Below are 17857 nucleotides of genomic sequence, written 5' to 3' on the forward strand. Positions count from 1 at the left end.
GGGTTTAATCTCTACATGAGAGAATTCCACATAGCTATTTGGGCGGTGTATAAACTAACAGATCGCTGTCTTCATCGATCTTGCCAATGCCGTAACAACTATCGGCTCAAAATCCTTTTAACTGTTGACTTGGTAGTTTTTACAATGAAGGAAATATTAACAATGTTGTTAAAAGTTTATTTTTTATATTAATGCTATTTAATTACCTTCGCAAAAGCGGAAGGTTATGTTTTGATCGCTGTGTATTTATTTGTATGTCTGTGTGTGTGTGTGTATGTTATTCGCATAACTCAAAAAGTATTCAACCGAATTGCATGAAATTTGGTGGGATGATTGGTTATTATACGGGACACATTTGATTAGATTTTGGGAGCAATCGGGTCAAAGGTCAAGGTCAAGGTCACGAAAAGGTCAAAATCGTATTTTTACCAAGTACAGAACAGTAGCTGCGGCGAAGGTATGCGCTCTACCGAGTGCCCGTTCTAGTTTGAGATTGGAGTTATGCTGTTTGGAATGAAAAAAGAGATATCGAGTTCAAGTGAATGACGACATGCCGTGATGGTTTCTACTTTCTAAATGTGAAATTCGCGGATCGCCATATGCAGATTCGCCACTGACCCCACAATCAATGTTTCTATCCGTGAAAGTACCCGTTTGTTTGCGAACGGGTACGTTTTTCATGGAAGTCCTTCACGAACTTGCTGTCAATGTCTGGCGTGCGACTGAAGGTGCTGCAGGAATGTGGAATTTATTGGTTTCATGCTTTAGCATTCGCCGTTTCTGCATTGTCTGTTTGCTTCTGGCCTTCCACCCGTGTGTAGCACGGGTACCTCACTAGTAATAAAAACCACCTTTAGAGGCCATTTTTCCCCGCAAAGCGGGGGTTTGCCTTTTTCGGGCACCGTGGTTGTTGTTGTTTTTGTTGGTCCCCTTTTTTTTTTGAAGCAATGTTTTACGGCCGGATGCCCTTCCTGCCGCCAACCCTTTTTGTCGCCTTTTTACGACAAACAGGGAATTACCAGTGAACTGGTACTCAATTAGCCGACCTCGGAAGGATGACAGGCTGAGTCAACCCCCCTGGCGTTAATTCAGCGATCGACCGGGATTTACCGGGACGATTTACCGGGACATACCTCACTAGTAATAATAATTAATAATAGTTCTTTTTGAATTGATCTCACTATCTAAAAAAGTAAGTACATATCATCTAATTATCACATATGGGTTGGTGGCCTGTCCCTTCTCTGCTCCCTTCCATACTGCTTCCTTTAACCCCTCGGCTCTTCAACCTTCCCCGGCAACTCCAGGATGCATGTGTTTCTCCAGTAAGCCCTTGGGGTTAAACTCCCAAAATCCAGGCACAAGTCACACCTCTGCTTTTCTGTTCCTCTTTTCTCCCATTTGTGGAACTGCCTTGTGGAGGCCCCATTATCAGTATCCTCCAACGTCCTTTCTTCACCTTGTATTTCAAATGATTATTATATTCCTGTGCTATTCACTCGTACTCCTTGATGTTTTTCTCATTTTGTTGTGTTTCAGCCTGAATTTAAAATGGATTAAATTGACATTTGGTTGTGACTGATCTACACATAATACCCCACAATGTCAAAGTGGATATATTTCTTAGAGATATTTACATAATAATTTCAAAAGAAATAGAGAAATATCGAATTTACATAAGTATTCGACCCCTGAATGAATACTTTCTAGAAGGGCATTTGGCAGTGATTACAGCTTTGAGTCTTCTTGGGCATGTTAACATCAGCTTTCGCTTTGCACATCTGGATTCGGGTATTTTCTCCAATTCTTCCTTGCAGATTTGCTCAAGCTCTGTCAAGTTGGATGGGGAGCATCGGTGATCAGCAATCTTCAAGTCTTTTCACATATTCTCATTGGGATTCAAGTCTGGGCTTTGGCTGGGCCACTCAAGGACTTCACGTTCTTGTTCTGAAGCCATTCCAGTGTTGCTTTGGCTGTATGCTTGGGGATCATTGTCCTTCCTGTTGGAATGTAAATCTTCACTGCAGTCTAACATCTTTTACACTCTGAAGCAGCTTCTCCTCAAGGATTTGCCTGTATTTGGCTCCATTCATTGTTCCCTCCATCCTTACAAGTCTTCCAGTCCATACTGCTGAAAAACATCCCCATATAATGATGCTGCCAACACCATACTTCATGGTAGGGATGCTGTTAGATGGGTGATGAGGTGTGCTGGTTTCCACCAGACGTAGCACTATGCATTCAGGCCAAAGAGTTCAATTTCATCTCATCAAACCACATCATATTTTGTCTCATTCTCTGAGTCTTTCACGTGCCTTTTGTAAACTCCAGGCATGCTGTCATGTACCTTTTTCCTCAGGAATGGCTTCCTTCTGGCCACTCTCTCATAAAGCCGATATTTGTGAAGTGCTGCAAAGACTGTTCTTCTGACAGGTTCTCCCATCTCAGCCAAGGAACTCCTATCGCCAAGGTCGTTCTGTCAGAGTGGTCATTGGGTTCTTGGTCACCTCCCTGTTCAAGGTCCTTCTTGCCCGGTTGCTCAGTTTGGTCGGACAGCCAGCTCGAGGAAGAGCCTGGGTCATTCACATTTTTTCCATTTCCTAAAGATGGGGCGCACTGTGCTCTTGGGAACTTTCAACACTCTATAAATTGTTTTATACCCTTGGCCAGATCGATGCTTCCTCACAATTCTATCTCGGAGTTCTATGGACACTTCCTTGGACTTCATGGTGGAGTTTCTGCTCTGACATGCACTGTCAACTGTGGCACATTATTTATGGAAAGGTGTGTTTCTTTTCTAAATCATGTCCAATGAATCGAATTGGCCACGGGTGAACTCAAATCAAGTTGCAGAGACATCTCAAGGATGATCACTGGAAATTGGATGCACCTGAGCTCAATTTGGAGTGTCATAGCAAAGGGATTGAATACTTATTGACTCAATACATTTTAGATTTTAATTTTTAATTATTTTGTAAAAAATTTTATAAAAAAAATTCCACTCTGACATTATGGGGTATTTATTATCTGTGGAATGGTGACAAAAAAATCTCATTTTAATCAATTTAAAATTCAGGCTGTAACACAACAAAATGTGAAAAAAGTCATGGGGTGTGAATACTTTCTGAAGGCACTGTATATTATTTGCAATAAATCTCATTGTAAAATGGAATTGATGTGACCCTTACACACTATCTTTTGAGAGTGGTAAGTGGTCCTGCCGACCTGAGTTGCTTGTAGGCTCCTTCATTGGAGACTGTGGTCTTTGTGCAGGATTGGATCATTACAGACCGGAAGTGTACACCCATTGTCGTCGACTGCTTCTACACTTGCTCCTTGTTCTGGCATGCCCACAGTCTCGCGTCTCCATCTCTGTAGCTCTGATTCGACAGAGGCACGTTAGCGAGGGGCGAGCTCTACGTGGGCCCCCTCCACCAGCCACACGGGACCCACTCACTGGTAATCTTTTGTGTACCCTTTGCATCCCTCAGTATTATGAGATTATTGTGCATCTGTATTAACCATTAAAATCCTTCTTTTCTGCTTTCCTCTTCATTTCCGCTTTGTGTACAGTATCCAGCCACCTATTCTCTGACAGTCAAGGTTCTGATTCCAGGCTGAGCATTGGCTCGTCATGCTCGACAGGGGCCGCGCCTACTGCTGGACCTGCTGCAGGTTCTGGGGGACCCTCTCTTCCTGCACTCAGCAGCTCTATGGCCCCTAATGAGGGCGAGGAACGATCTAAGGAGTTCATCGACTTCTTAATTAGCAGGTGTGGACTGGTCCAAGGAGGAGCTCCACCTCTAAAGGTGCAGGTTATCAGGAACCTGGATTGGAGTGATGTATTTTCCATCTTTGTGCTGCTGAGTAGGGGATTCATGCAACACATTACTTTAACTGTATTGCCATGAACTTGGAGAAATGTTGAAATATGAATGGGCGACCTTTTACGTGGTTGTGATGGCGGTCCTACTTTTTAATAGGAAGAGTGGCCCGTTGTGGAGCCATGAGGATATTGGGCCAAAGCACAGCACTATCCGCAGTGCCGAGCAGTTGGGATGGTTTGTGTGTCGTCTGGTGGACGTATTCCAGCATGCTAATCCAGGTGACCAAGAGCATGCTAATTGATGTGATCATGAGGTTGTTATATATTGTTCAAAAAATAATGACTGTTTTTTGTCGTCCTGTAATCATTTGTTGCTGACTGCTGCCAGATATTAACATGCCAGCTTTAAAAAGCATTGTTGGATGATTCATGTTTTTGCTTTAAAATGTGTTCTCTGCACAAATTTTTATAATCTATAGGCTTGCCTCTGGACCAGCAGTTAGCACACGTGGCACTGCACACAGCGCTCTCCTGCTCATCACGGCACTATGCAGCTCGTGCCTTCCAGACATTCCGTGCGCTACGCCAGCCTCTGGGTTCCATCGCCCTCTCGGACCTGCTTGCTCGCCTTGTTGAGACAGTGGGAGACCCCAGTGATGAGACGCAGGTGCATTTGCCATTGCATTGGTTTTGAATTTCGGTGTTTTCACATATTGTTGTCGCTGCACGACACATTGCTATATCAGGATAAACTGAGCCTTCCTCTCTATTGTCACTAGAATATAAGACATGTTGCTTTGCTGATGGAAATACCAATCTTTACTGCGATAACTAATCTTTGGGGCAAGAACAAAAATATTCCAGGGAGATCCTGTCCTTCGTGCGGGGATAACCAGCGTCACAAGTTGGCGTTTGCAGTTTTGACACGTGTGCCCATGTATACACTTAAACGCGAGTACAAGGCCCTCTTAAAGACGATTCAGCCGGGTGCTCGTATCAACGAGAGACTGGAGTCTGCGTAGTCTGTACAAGTTGGATGGGGTTCTACTGGCACTCTACAATTGCCATCTTAGTTGAGACGCTTAATAGCAGAGAAACTATCTGTCGTATTACTGAGTTTCAGAGAATCATGTCCTAGACCTAGAGGATTCAAAGATCATCATTCATTGATAATACAGCTGATTTATCATTCAATAATGAATAAAGATCTATCTCGCGATCTAGGTTATCCTCAAACAAATCGTCGCCATGACGTGAATTACGACAGGCAACACCAGTCCTGACTGACCATTGATCTGTCAGATGATTTGGAATCACTTCAAAATGGAAGGAAAGCCTGTCATCGATAGTCAGATAATGCAGGTATGACTCGCCTTGCATCAAACCTCAAAGATGTAAGGAACTAACTCATGGAGTCACGTGAATGTCAGGCAGGCATCAGCACTGTTAGTTGAGACATACGTTTCAGATAATGCCCCGAAAGTGCAGCTGCACGCAGTGTGTCCCCATCAGTGTGCTCAATGCAATATCGCATGGTGTGACGATGCAGGTATCACGTTGCCTCAAACTGAGGCAACAAGTTTTGTGGAGCCATTAGTGCATGCACTCGCAGTTCAATTATGACGACAGAGTTTGTGTGATGTATCATCGTGATGACATGACAACACGATCCCAATTATAGCTTTACAACAATGACCCTAAAATATAATTCAAGAGCTGAGAAGAATGTTGTGAATAGGCCTTGGTGGGAGGAGAGGTGGTGTGGGGTGTGGGTGGAGGCTTTACAGTAAATGAAAGAACCATACACCAAGGATTTAATTCTCAAATGTTTGTCCCATGACCTTTTGTGGGACAGTACAGAATCAGATGGTTTAAACATTATTTATTTCCTCACCCCTCACTCCCCATCCCCTCCACGGTTTACTCAGCATTCTTTATCATTATACGGTGCTCTCCGTCACTGTTTACATTGTTTCAATCACAATCATACGTTGTGCAGGGCTATGTAATGGAGATGATGTTGACTCTGGAGGCCTCTGTCATCACCATCATGGAAACTTCAAAGCAAGCAGATTTCTTGTCTGCACTTTCCAGGTAAACTTTTATCTCCCACCCCTCCTGTCGTCCTTCAGATCCTTGTGCATAATATACAAGAATAATATACGTTTGGTATTCCATCTCCAGGCGCTGCATGACGTCGTCGCCGGACACCGAAGGGGAAGCGGCAATTCTATGTGTGGGAAAACTGCATGCTTGGTCAGGGTCGCCCAGGTAGCCCAGGTAGCTCAGATTGTAGAGCACTGGTATAGTTAACCAGAAGACCTGGTTTCGATTCTTGGTCTGGGCATGTAATTTTCCCACATATGCTAATTAATTGATTATAATCCTGTTCATTTATTTAATTGTATTTTAATTATGAAATGAATCAATTATCAATTATTGTGCACCTTTCCCTCCCAGTACCATCTATATGGTGCTGCACGGCGGTATCGTCGGGCGCCGAAAGCATACTGGCAATGCCACGCTCTGGAGGATAATGTTGTTTTTTTGGCATGGGGGCTGTGTACTTTGAATGTATGCCGACTGGTTTTGTTTTTTTGTTGTTGCTATATTTTGCAATGAGATAATCTCAGAGACTGCCTGCTGTCTTTTCATTGTTAGGTCAACATCACCAGACCCTTCTGTGCTACATTTGAAGTGCGCCATGAACCGCCGCAGTACAGGCCATTTGAGTTTAGCTCCAGCTTGTGGCTTCAGCACTCTGGCTGGCTGGTTCCCCTTTTCAAGCGGTCACCATCGTAGCAACTCTGTACCAAAGCATGACCGCTTTGCGGATGCACCCCGGCGGAGTGCCACTCTGGACCGGCTCGAGGCAAGGAGTGCGAATGCCCAACGACCGATGGCCCTTTCCGGTTCGCTGGGAAAGGCCAGGAGTCTCGGCTCGCTCAAAGAAGGTCAAGCTGACTCGTGGGTGGGTGCCCCAGCTATCGGGACTGGGCAAAGCAGCAATGCAAGCGGAGGCTCGCCGGGTGGAGGTGGTGATCCAACTGGCCTGTTGGTGACGATATTTTGGGCTGCGGTTGCTCTTCTCGAGTCCGATTATGAGAGTGAATATAGCGTTGCTCTTCGGCTCCTGGATCGTCTCCTAAGCAACGGAGAAATAATGCCAGCTGGAGAAGCCAGCCGGCTGACGCTCGACCGCCCGGCTGGCTTGGAGAAACTTGAGAAGGTCTTGACCCAACTGGGTTGGTCAGGTTTCCCCGGTGTCCAGGCATTGCTCCTGAAAGGTACGCATGGTCTGGTGAGGATGCCGTCGAGTAATTATTGTCGTGATTGTCATTTTCTCACTTGTTCCTTACATGATAACAAAGTAATAGTTCCAATCTTTGCTCCTGTGTCTTCTGTGCAGGATTCACTTCGGCCGCCACGCTCGAGCGCACAATCCATTTGTTGCAGAAACTCACACACGTCTCACGGGCACCGGTTTTCGACATGACACAGAGTACAGGTAGGTTAGCACATGTTGGAGGGGTTAGCGTCTGATGGATAAGCAATGTCTTTGTCCTGCATGTGATTTGATTACATTCAAATTCCTCCACAAGCCATTGATCATTTTCGCTCGTTCGCAGCATAAGGCTGCAGGGTAGCATCATTGGCTGAGCGCGTAGATGTGCCGCTGATGTAGTGCCCTCTGCTAGTTAGGGCAGGAATTTATCAATTATCATGCCGATTTATCAATCATGGTGCCGGCGATAGCTTGCCTACTCTTCCCGAAGGACACAATGGCATTTTCTAGTGTCCATCAACGAATATTTGTGGATAGGATGCCCGTTTATCATCCATCCTTTGGATGGCACACACATTAAATCACCCTGCCTGTGAAACACTGGGATGACAGTTTATAGCTGCGTCGGGATTCAAAGCCTGGCTATACAGCTTCGGGGCAAGTGGTACGCACACTACGCACACACAGGCAAGTGGTCTAGGCCATCCTGGCAGCCCTTAAGGGAAGTGAAATGCAGGGGTGCGTGGAACCCATAGGAGTGAGTGAGGACGTTTTTACATGCATACTATGTGGATGGGCCCCTAAAGGATCCAAGAAAGGTGAATCTGGGGCAGAAGAGCCAGGTGGAAATATAATGATAGAGCATTTAAGCCTTATGAAGACATTGCTTGGGTTGTAGGCAAGTGCTGAGAGGGGAGTATCGTGAACCACCTGGTTATTGTCACCTCTCATCTCTCTTCAGGTTTTCCCCTCAACGTCTTGTGTCTGCTTCCACATCTTGTACAAAACTTTGACAACCCTTCGGATTTCTGCCGACGGTGCGCAGATTCCATTGCCCAGGTGGGCTTCCAAGTATTTTGGCATTGAATGATATGATGTTATTTATACTGAGCGGCGTATTAGGTTTGATGCTGCATCAAATGAACACCCACTTAGTTCTTGTTGAAACCCAGAGGCAAAACACACCTGACAATCGCACGATTTGGTAGAGTTGGACTCATCAAGAGTCAGTTTCGGTCTTTTTTATGTCTACGCAGCCAAACACACCGAATGCATTACAATTTCAGGTTGTCTGTCCATGCTGTGCACATCACAGTTTTTTGTTACCGCGATAATTTGTGAATTGCTAAAGTAATTCCATCTAAACTTGGTCCAGGTATGTACTACGATGCATAGATGAACTGATTAGACGTTGGCCTACAGAGGTCAAAGGTCCCTTGTCCTTCGAAACGTGCCCTTTGAAAATCATCTTGCAGATCACTACCAGGTTGCCCGTGCCCACACGGGATTCTAAACTGGGTGGGGATTGAGAGGGCGCAAATGCAAATGGCATCTTGTGTCATTGAGCCGGCAAGCTGGGAGCAACAATTCACATTTATTGCCCCGTTTGAGGCAATTCAAATGCCCTAATGGCGACGAGGTCCTCCATTAGAAACTGTTTGTTCAGTATATGTAGTTTTTGATGCCGAGGGTCCGTAATAAAAATGTATATTGGTGTCAAAGCCAGTGACCAATTGGAAAATAATAGAAGGATAACTTGAGTTAGTTCAAAGCAACTGGAAAATAATAGAAGGATAACTCGAGTTAGTTCAAAGCAACTGGAAAATAATAGAAGGATAACTCGAGTTAGTTCAAAGCAACTGGAAAATAATAGAAGGATAACTCGAGTTAGTTCAAAGCAACTGGAAAATAATAGAAGGATAACTCGAGTTAGTTCAAAGCAACTGGAAAATAATAGAAGGATAACTCGAGTTAGTTCAAAGCAACTGGAAAATAATAGAAGGATAACTCGAGTTAGTTCAAAGCAACTGGAAAATAATAGAAGGATAACTCGAGTTAGTTCAAAGCAACTGGAAAATAATAGAAGGATAACTCGAGTTAGTTCAAAGCAACTGGAAAATAATAGAAGGATAACTCGAGTTAGTTCAAAGCAACTGTAACATAATAGAAGGATAACTCGAGTTAGTTCAAAGCAACTGGAAAATAATAGAAGGATAACTCGAGTTAGTTCAAAGCAACTGGAAAATAATAGAAGGATAACTCGAGTTAGTTCAAAGCAACTGGAAAATAATAGAAGGATAACTCGAGTTAGTTCAAAGCAACTGGAAAATAATAGAAGGATAACTCGAGTTAGTTCAAAGCAACTGGAAAATAATAGAAGGATAACTCGAGTTAGTTCAAAGCAACTGGAAAATAATAGAAGGATAACTCGAGTTAGTTCAAAGCAACTGGAAAATAATAGAAGGATAATTCGAGTTAGTTCAAAGCAACTGGAAAATAATAGGATACGTCGAGTTAGTTCAAAGCAACTGTAAAATAATAGAAGGATAACTCGAGTTAGTTCAAAGCAACTGTAAAATAATAGAAGGATAACTCGAGTTAGTTCAAAGCAACTGGAAAATAATAGAAGGATAACTCGAGTTAGTTCAAAGCAACTGGAAAATAATAGAAGGATAACTCGAGTTAGTTCAAAGCAACTGGAAAATAATAGAAGGATAACTCGAGTTAGTTCAAAGCAACTGGAAAATAATAGAAGGATAACTCGAGTTAGTTCAAAGCAACTGGAAAATAAAAGAAGGATAACTCGAGTTAGTTCAAAGCAACTGGAAAATAATAGAAGGATAACTCAAGTTAGTTCAAAGCAACTGGAAAATAATAGAAGGATAACTCGAGTTAGTTCAAAGCAACTGTAAAATAATAGAAGGATAACTTGAGTTAGTTCAAAGCAACTGGAAAATAATAGAAGGATAACTCGAGTTAGTTCAAAGCAACTGGAAAATAATAGAAGGATAACTCGAGTTAGTTCAAAGCAACTGGAAAATAATAGAAGGATAACTCGAGTTAGTTCAAAGCAACTGGAAAATAATAGAAGGATAACTCGAGTTAGTTCAAAGCAACTGGAAAATAAAAGAAGGATAACTCGAGTTAGTTCAAAGCAACTGGAAAATAATAGAAGGATAACTCGAGTTAGTTCAAAGCAACTGGAAAATAATAGAAGGATAACTCGAGTTAGTTCAAAGCAACTGTAAAATAATAGAAGGATAACTTGAGTTAGTTCAAAGCAACTGGAAAATAATAGAAGGATAACTCGAGTTAGTTCAAAGCAACTGGAAAATAATAGAAGGATAACTCGAGTTAGTTCAAAGCAACTGGAAAATAATAGAAGGATAACTCGAGTTAGTTCAAAGCAACTGGAAAATAATAGAAGGATAACTCGAGTTAGTTCAAAGCAACTGGAAAATAATAGAAGGATAACTCGAGTTAGTTCAAAGCAACTGGAAAATAATAGAAGGATAACTCGAGTTAGTTCGAAGCAACTGGAAAATAAAAGAAGGATAACTCGAGTTAGTTCAAAGCAACTGGAAAATAAAAGAAGGATAACTCGAGTTAGTTCAAAGCAACTGATGTTTTCTCTGTTCTACTTATCTCTCTTTTCTCTCTCTCTTCTCTCCCACTCTCTCCCTCCCCTCCCACTCTCTCCCTCCCTTGTGACCATTCATTGCAATCAAACCTAACTGGGTTGACATCGAAGGTCGGCGTATGTCGACGAATTCACATAAAATCCTAATTGCTAGTTGTTTTTTTTGTTCTTTTTTTTTGCAAAAGCAGAGAAGCATCCTCCCTCCAGGCTCCCTTGATCTTTGCAGGTCTGTGTAGCTGAAAAGACTACCAAGCTGGCAAACTTGGCACATGTCATGAGCCTCTACCGGAATGGAAGCTATACCCGTGACAGTGCCAACTGGGTCAGCGTCGTCTGTCGCTACCTGCACGACTCTTTCGCCGACAGGACGTTCACCCTCATCACCTACATCGCCGAGGTATGTTCGCTTCAAAAGGAAATGCCCACAGATTTGCGATGCTTTGCACTTTTCGGTTCCACACACATGTCATTCATTCCACACGTGTTTAAACTTTCCATTATTTTTGTCGACATTGGCCGTTCAGTGAGAGATGAAAACCTCTCTTTCTTCCTTCGAAACCCGAGATTTTGCACAGTTTCCGGTTTGATATCGTGACCGGGTGTTGCCGTCTCCCACTAAACCATAATCCCTTTTCTTGCCATCAAGCTCCTCGATAAGGGCCTGGCCATTCTACAACCGACGTTACTCCAGATTCTGCTGAGCCTTCTCAATTATGCTGATCTCTTGACTGTTCCTGCTGCCTCCTTCAACCAGAAGGTCATGAAGGTTATCGGCAAATATGTTCAGGTGAGTCTGCATGGCCGAGATGCCTGTTTTTACATGAAAGGTGCCTCACCTCTTTGGTTACGTGCGATTCCTAACTTCTTTTTTTTGCATACAAGATCGAAGACCCGGTGTGTACCCCGGATTAGAATAGGTACACCGTATCCCTGCGTGTCGAAAGAGGCGACTAAAAGGGTTGACGTCAGGAAGGGCATCCGGCCATAAAAAACATTGCCTCAAACAAGGGAACCATGACGATTACAACTACATATGGGCAGGGTACAGCCCGAAGTACCCCGTGAGGGACCCCACTCCCTCTCCTCAAAAATCAAGGTGGGGAACCCGATCGAAGCAAGGGTGGAAATCACTCCATTTATGACGACGAAACGTCTGATGCCCCACGTGGAGATCGGTCCATGAGGTTTGGGACATGGAACATAGGGACAATGACAGGGAGATCAGGAGAAGTGGTGGAAGTATTGGTTAAAAGAAGAGTGGACATATATTGTATGCAGGAGACAAGATGGAAGGGAAGTGGTGTGAGAACGGTGAAGTGTAGGCAGGGACAGAAATACAAGGTTTTGCAAGGGACAGAAATACAAGCAAGGGTGCCCAGAAGGCATGCATGGTGTTGGTGTCCTGTTTTTCTGAGGAGTTTGTAGACAGTGTGGTGAGTGTGACTAGAGTGAGTGAAAGGTTGATGATGGTGAAAATGATGATTGGAAAGCTCTTGGTGAACGTCATCTCGGGATATGCTCCGCAGGTTGGTCGGAGCGATGAAGAGAAGGACACGTTCTGGTGTGCAATAGAGAAGCTGATGGAAAACGTGAAAGATGAGGCAGTTTTTGTGGTAGGAGGAGACCTAAATGGACATGTGGGGAGGAGTATGGACGGTTTTGAGGGAGTTCATGGGGGTTATGGATATGGTGTGAGAAATGGAGAAGGTGAAAGGATTTTGGAGTTTGCTGATGGAGCTGATTTGTTGATTTGTAATACTCAGTTCCAGAAAGAGAGAAAGAGACAAAAAGAAAGATAATAAGCTTGCTACATACACGTCAGGTGGCACTCGGAAACATGGTCCGACGAAGTTGGAAAGAGGATTGACGAGAAGAGGAAGAAGTTAAAGGAGTGGCAGAAGGCGAAGGGTACGGGGGCAGAAAAGGCAGAGCATGAAAGTTATAAGGCAGCCAAGAAGGCTGCAAAAAAAGAGGTAGCAAAGGCGCAGGAGGCATGTAGGAAAATGTTCGGAGAACGCTTGGATTCAGAAGAGGGTCAGAGAGCGGTATTCAGGATTGCAAAGCAGATAGCGAAAGAGAGGTGTGATGTGATGGGGGTGAGTTGCTTGAAGGATGAAATGGGACAAATCGTTGTGGACCCAGATGGAATTAAAGGAAGATGGAAAAGATATATGGAAATGCTGTTGAATGTAGATAATGAATGGGATGGCAACATAGAGAGTAACCCAGTTTTAGGACCGGCAGAGAAGATAACTGAGAACGAAGTTGAGGAAGCGATAAATATAAGCAATTAAAAAAAAAAAAAAACACCTTTAGAGGCCATTTTTCCCCTCAAGCGGGGGTTGGCCTTTTTCGGGAACCGTGGTTGTTGTTGTTTTTCGGTCCCCTTTTTGAAGCAATGTTTTATGGCCGGATGCCCTTCCTGACGCCAACCCTTTTTGCCGCCTTTAACGACAAGCAGGGAATTACCAGTGAACTGGTACTCAATATAAGCAATAGCGATATATGAAGAGCCGTCTTAGCGATATAATATAAGCGATAAATATAAGCAATGAAGAGTAGAAAAGCAGGAGGGCCGACGGGAGTTGTGGGAGATATGTTGAAGGCAGCAGGAAGTTGGGGAGTGAAGAGAATGACAGAGATCTGTTATCTAGTGGTGAAAGAAGGCCGCATTCCAGTGGATTGGGACTGAGTACCCTCACCCTACTATACAAGGGGAAAGGTGACCCTCTGGACTGTGGCTCGTATCGAGCGATAAAATTATTCGAGCATGGAATGAAGGTATTGGAAAGGGTGTTGGAGAGGAGGATAAGGAAGAAGGTGAAGATCGACAAAATGCAGTTTGGATTTATGCCAGGAAGAGGAACGACAGATGCACTTTTTATTGCAAGACAGTTGCAGGAGAAGTACATGGAGAAGAGGAAGAAGTTGTTTCTTGGGTTTGTTGATCTGGAGAAAGTATTCGATAGGGTTCCCCACGAAGTAGTGACATGGCCATTGAGGAAGTTAGGAGTGGAGGAATGGTTGATCAGAGTAGTGATGGCAATGTACGAAAGAGCGCGCACAGCTGTAAGGACGAAGCACAGGAACAGTGGTGAGTTTGAGGTGAAGGTGGAAGTGCTTCAGGGGTCGGTACTAAGTCCACTACTATTTGTAGCTGTGATGGAGGTGCTGGCTCGGAATGTAAAGGAGGGTTTACCATGGGAGTTGTTGTATGCAGATGATCTGGTGTTGATCGCAGAAAGTATGGATGGACTGAAGGAAAATATGAACAAGTGGAAGGAATGTATGGAGACAAAAGGTCTGAAGGTGAATATCGGAAAGACGAAGGTGATGGCAAGTGGTAAAGCATGTGGTGAGGTGGAAAGAACTGGGAAGTGGCCGTGTGCTGTGTGCAGGAAGGGTGTCGGAGTGAACTCCATTCAATGTACAATGTGCGCTGAGTGGGTTCATCAAAAATGTAGTGGTTTGAGAGGGTCATTAACCAGTGTGGCAGCTACATTCAAGTGTAAGGTGTGCACCGAGGGAGCTGCAGATGTAGGAAATGTTGAGTTGGATCTTGGAGATGGCGTGAAGCTGGAAGGTGTGAAAACATTTTGCTACCTAGGAGACATGCTGAATGGAGAAGGTGGATCAGACTCGTCAACGGTTGCTAGAGTGAGATGTCCATGGAAGAAGTTTCGGGAACTGAGTGGCGTGCTGACGAGGAGGGGAGTGTCATTGAAGCTGAAGGGAAAGGTGTATGCTGCATGTGTGAGAAGTGTTATGATTTATGAGAGTGAGAAATGGGGAATGAACGTAGAGCAGCAACGAAGGCTGGAAAGGGTGGAAATGCGAATGGTTCGATAGATGTGTGGAGTATCGTTGAGAGAGAGGAAGACAAATGATGAATTGTGAAAGATGATGGGAATCGAGCCTGTGATGGATGCTGTGAACAGAAACAGGTTGAGATGGTTTGGTCATGTGTTGAGGAAGGATGAAAGTGACTGGTTGAGAAGAGTGATGGAAATGAATGTAGAAGGAAGTAGAGGACGGGGAAGACCGAGAAAGACTTGGCTAAAAATGGTGGAAGATGAAATGTGGGCAAGGGGGTTAACAAGGGGAGATGCAGAAAATAGGGCAAAATGGAGAAGATTGTCATGGGGACCGCGAGGCTAACCCCAGCTCTAGCAGGGAAAATGGCCTTTAAATGCCTGTTGTTGTTGTATACAGGATCGAGGCTCGTGTAAGAGCAGACTTTAATGACAAAAAAAAAAACAGACACACAAAACATATAATAAAGGGAGGGGGAGACAAGATGGGGAGGGAGAGAGAAGCACACAAGTACAACAGTAGAGAACAGGGACATCGGGAGATCTGTAGGAGGGAGAGGGCTTGGGGGGGAGGAGGCATGGGAAGGGGGGTTGTGGAGGGGTGGAACCACCTTTGGAGGCCATTTTTCCCCGAAGAGTAGGGGTTGGACTTTTTCAGGCACCTTGGTTCCCTTTTTGGGCAATGTTTTGTGGCCGGATGCCTTTCCTGCCGCCAACCCTGTTGGTCGCCTCTTGCAACACAGGGAATTACCAGTGAACTGGTACTCAATTTGCCGACCTCGGAAGGATGACAGGCTGAGTCAACCCCCCTCGCGTTAATTCAGCGATCGACCTGGATTTGAACCCAGGATCCTCGGACCCCAAGCTGGCACCCTAACCGCTATGCCAACACCAGTCTGTCCAAAAAAAAAAACTACCCATAGAGAAAACAAAAAAACCAGACAGAAAGACCAAAACCTGCCAGCGGGTTGTCGGAGAGGTATAAATCACATGGATACTGCTTGGACTTCCAGGAAAGAACTTGGTATGTCAAAAAAGTGGATCTGGGGTGAATTGACGGGGGTAGAAAAGATCAAGGTTTTGAATGGGGGAAGACGAGATGGTGGTGAACAGCTGTTTTAAAGACCTGGAGGGAGGAGTGGGATTGAACAGAGTGAGGGAGTTTGTTCCAGAGGCGAGATAAAAGAGGAATGAAAGAGTGAAGGTGAATAGAGAGTCTTGATTTTGGCAGTTTCACCAGAAGAGGGTTGCTGGCAGATCTTGTGCGACCTGTTGGAATATTTGGGGGACAGAGCACAGACAGAGCTGGAGGAGCTAGGCCAGAGAGGAGTCTGCAGAAGACAGAAAGACCACCTACCTGCCTGCGGTGAGTGAGTAAAGGCCCTCAGGGTTAGCTTCATTGCGAGAGATGCCAATGATTCTGAAAGCTTTGGTTTCAACAGCGTGAAGCCGAGCTAGGTGTGAGGCAGGAGCACCAGCCCAGAGGGGACAGCAGTATTTGAGCTGTGGATGAAAGCCTTGTATGTGGCGAGGAGCTCAGGTGTGCCAAGGAAGGACTTCGCACGATGATTATGATAATGATGATGATGATGATGATGATGATGAAGGACTGGGTGCCCAGTCGGCGACTGGCTTTGGAGGCCAGATTGAAAATGTTGTTTTCCCAGGAAAGATCATGGCAGATAGTGAGACCCAAAAGCTGGAGTAACAGAACTTCTTGGAGAGGATTGTTGAGAAAGTAGATGGGAGGGTTGTCCAGTCAGTCTTTTCAGAGAGACATAGTAAGAGTATGAGATTTGTCAGGATTGAAAGACATGTTCCACTTGTTTGACCAGTCTGTGATTTTGTCCAGGTCTGCAGCGAGTGAGGAGGCTGCAGACTGCCGATCTGAGGGATGAGATATGGAGCGGCAGACAGTGGAGTCATCAGCAAAGAGATAGAGAGGATTTTCCAGAGAGTCGGAGAGATCATTGATGAAGACCAGAAAAAGCACAGGGCCCAGAACACTGCCTTCGAAAACTCCAGCCTGAACAGGAAGGGGAGATAAGAGAAAACCATTCAGGGCCACAAGTTGACTATGACCAGAGAGGAAGTCCGCAAGCCATGCGTGGAGATTTCCATGGATACCATGGGAGGAGAGTTTGGTGAACAGAGTGGGGTGCCAGACTGTATTGAAGGCACGTGATATGTCAAGGGAGACAGCTCTGATTTACTGTTTGGCATCGAGGACCTCCATCCATTGTTGAGACAGCAGAAGCAGCATGTCCAGAGTAGAATGACCTGGTCTGAATCCAAATTGATGTTCAGAGATCAAGCCATTGGAGAAGAGGAAGGATTTGATATCCGAAGCAATGATGGATTCCATGACTTTGCTGATAATTGGGAGCAGGCTGATTGGTCTGTGGTTGAAAAGATCTTTTTTTGCACCTTTTTTGTGTAAAGCGGTAATGTTTGCTGATTTCCAAACTGATGGCATATGACCTTGAGCAAAACAGAGGGTGAAGAGAACGGAGAGAGGGTGTGAAAGAGCGGCAGAGCAAGATTTTAGGACCCGTGGGCTGATGCCGTCTGGTCCAATTGCAGAATCAGAGTCGAGGTTTGACAGTAACTTCTCCACCTTGTCAGGAGAGAAGGACACAGAGTCTAGGGCAGCTGGGTATGACTGGGTAAGGTGGGTACAGAGAGAGACCGGTTTGGGACACAATATTTTGAGGCAAACACAGAGTTGAGGCATTCAGCTTTTTCATGTGTGGAGTCGGCTGTGTAGCCGTTTGAGATAAGGGAGGAGATGGAGTGGGAATAAACACCAGAAACAGATTTGACCAGATGCCACCAGGATTTGGAAGAGGTTTGAGAGTTCATTCTTGAGAGTAGAGAGATAGTTTCCTGGCTCTCCTGAGGGTAGACACACACTTGTTCCGAGCTTTGTGAAAGGAACTGAGATTGCCTTCAGTTGGATTAGCCTTCCAAGAGGCAAAGGCAAGTTGTTTCAGGGCAACTGCCTCACCACAAGATTTTGTGTACCATGGATGGGACGAAGGATATGACAACTGAAGACGAGATGGGATAAATCTGTGCATGAGAGAGAGCAGTTTAGTTTGGAAGAATTCCCAGGATAAGTTGATGTCAGAGGCAGTAGAGATGGGGGACCAGTCCAGATGATTGATGGTGGCTTGAAGACCATGCCAGTTGGCCTGAGTGAAATGCCAGACCCGTCGATGCTGAGGAGGCTCTCTGAGAATGGTCAGAGAGATGTACACTTTAACAAGCATATGATCGGAAGAACCGATTGG

General features: G+C 44.7%; 1 protein-coding gene across 1 annotated transcript in view; it reads left to right on the top strand.

The window, feature by feature from the left end:
* Positions 1-17857, top strand: part of LOC137439633 (protein furry homolog-like) — a 162862-nt gene that overhangs the window by 123390 nt on the left and 21615 nt on the right. Inside the window, exons 40-49 of the mRNA XM_078768349.1 lie at positions 3274-3459; positions 3574-3772; positions 3984-4105; positions 4306-4493; positions 5826-5920; positions 6488-7113; positions 7236-7334; positions 8074-8171; positions 10979-11149; positions 11399-11539. Coding sequence (XP_078624475.1) covers positions 3274-3459; positions 3574-3772; positions 3984-4105; positions 4306-4493; positions 5826-5920; positions 6488-7113; positions 7236-7334; positions 8074-8171; positions 10979-11149; positions 11399-11539 — 1925 coding nt within the window. The remainder of the gene's footprint in view (positions 1-3273; positions 3460-3573; positions 3773-3983; positions 4106-4305; positions 4494-5825; positions 5921-6487; positions 7114-7235; positions 7335-8073; positions 8172-10978; positions 11150-11398; positions 11540-17857) is intronic.

This window comes from Myxine glutinosa, chromosome 14, assembly GCF_964187855.1.
Source record: "Myxine glutinosa chromosome 14, kmMyxGlut1.1, whole genome shotgun sequence".
Lineage (NCBI taxonomy): Eukaryota > Metazoa > Chordata > Myxini > Myxiniformes > Myxinidae > Myxine > Myxine glutinosa.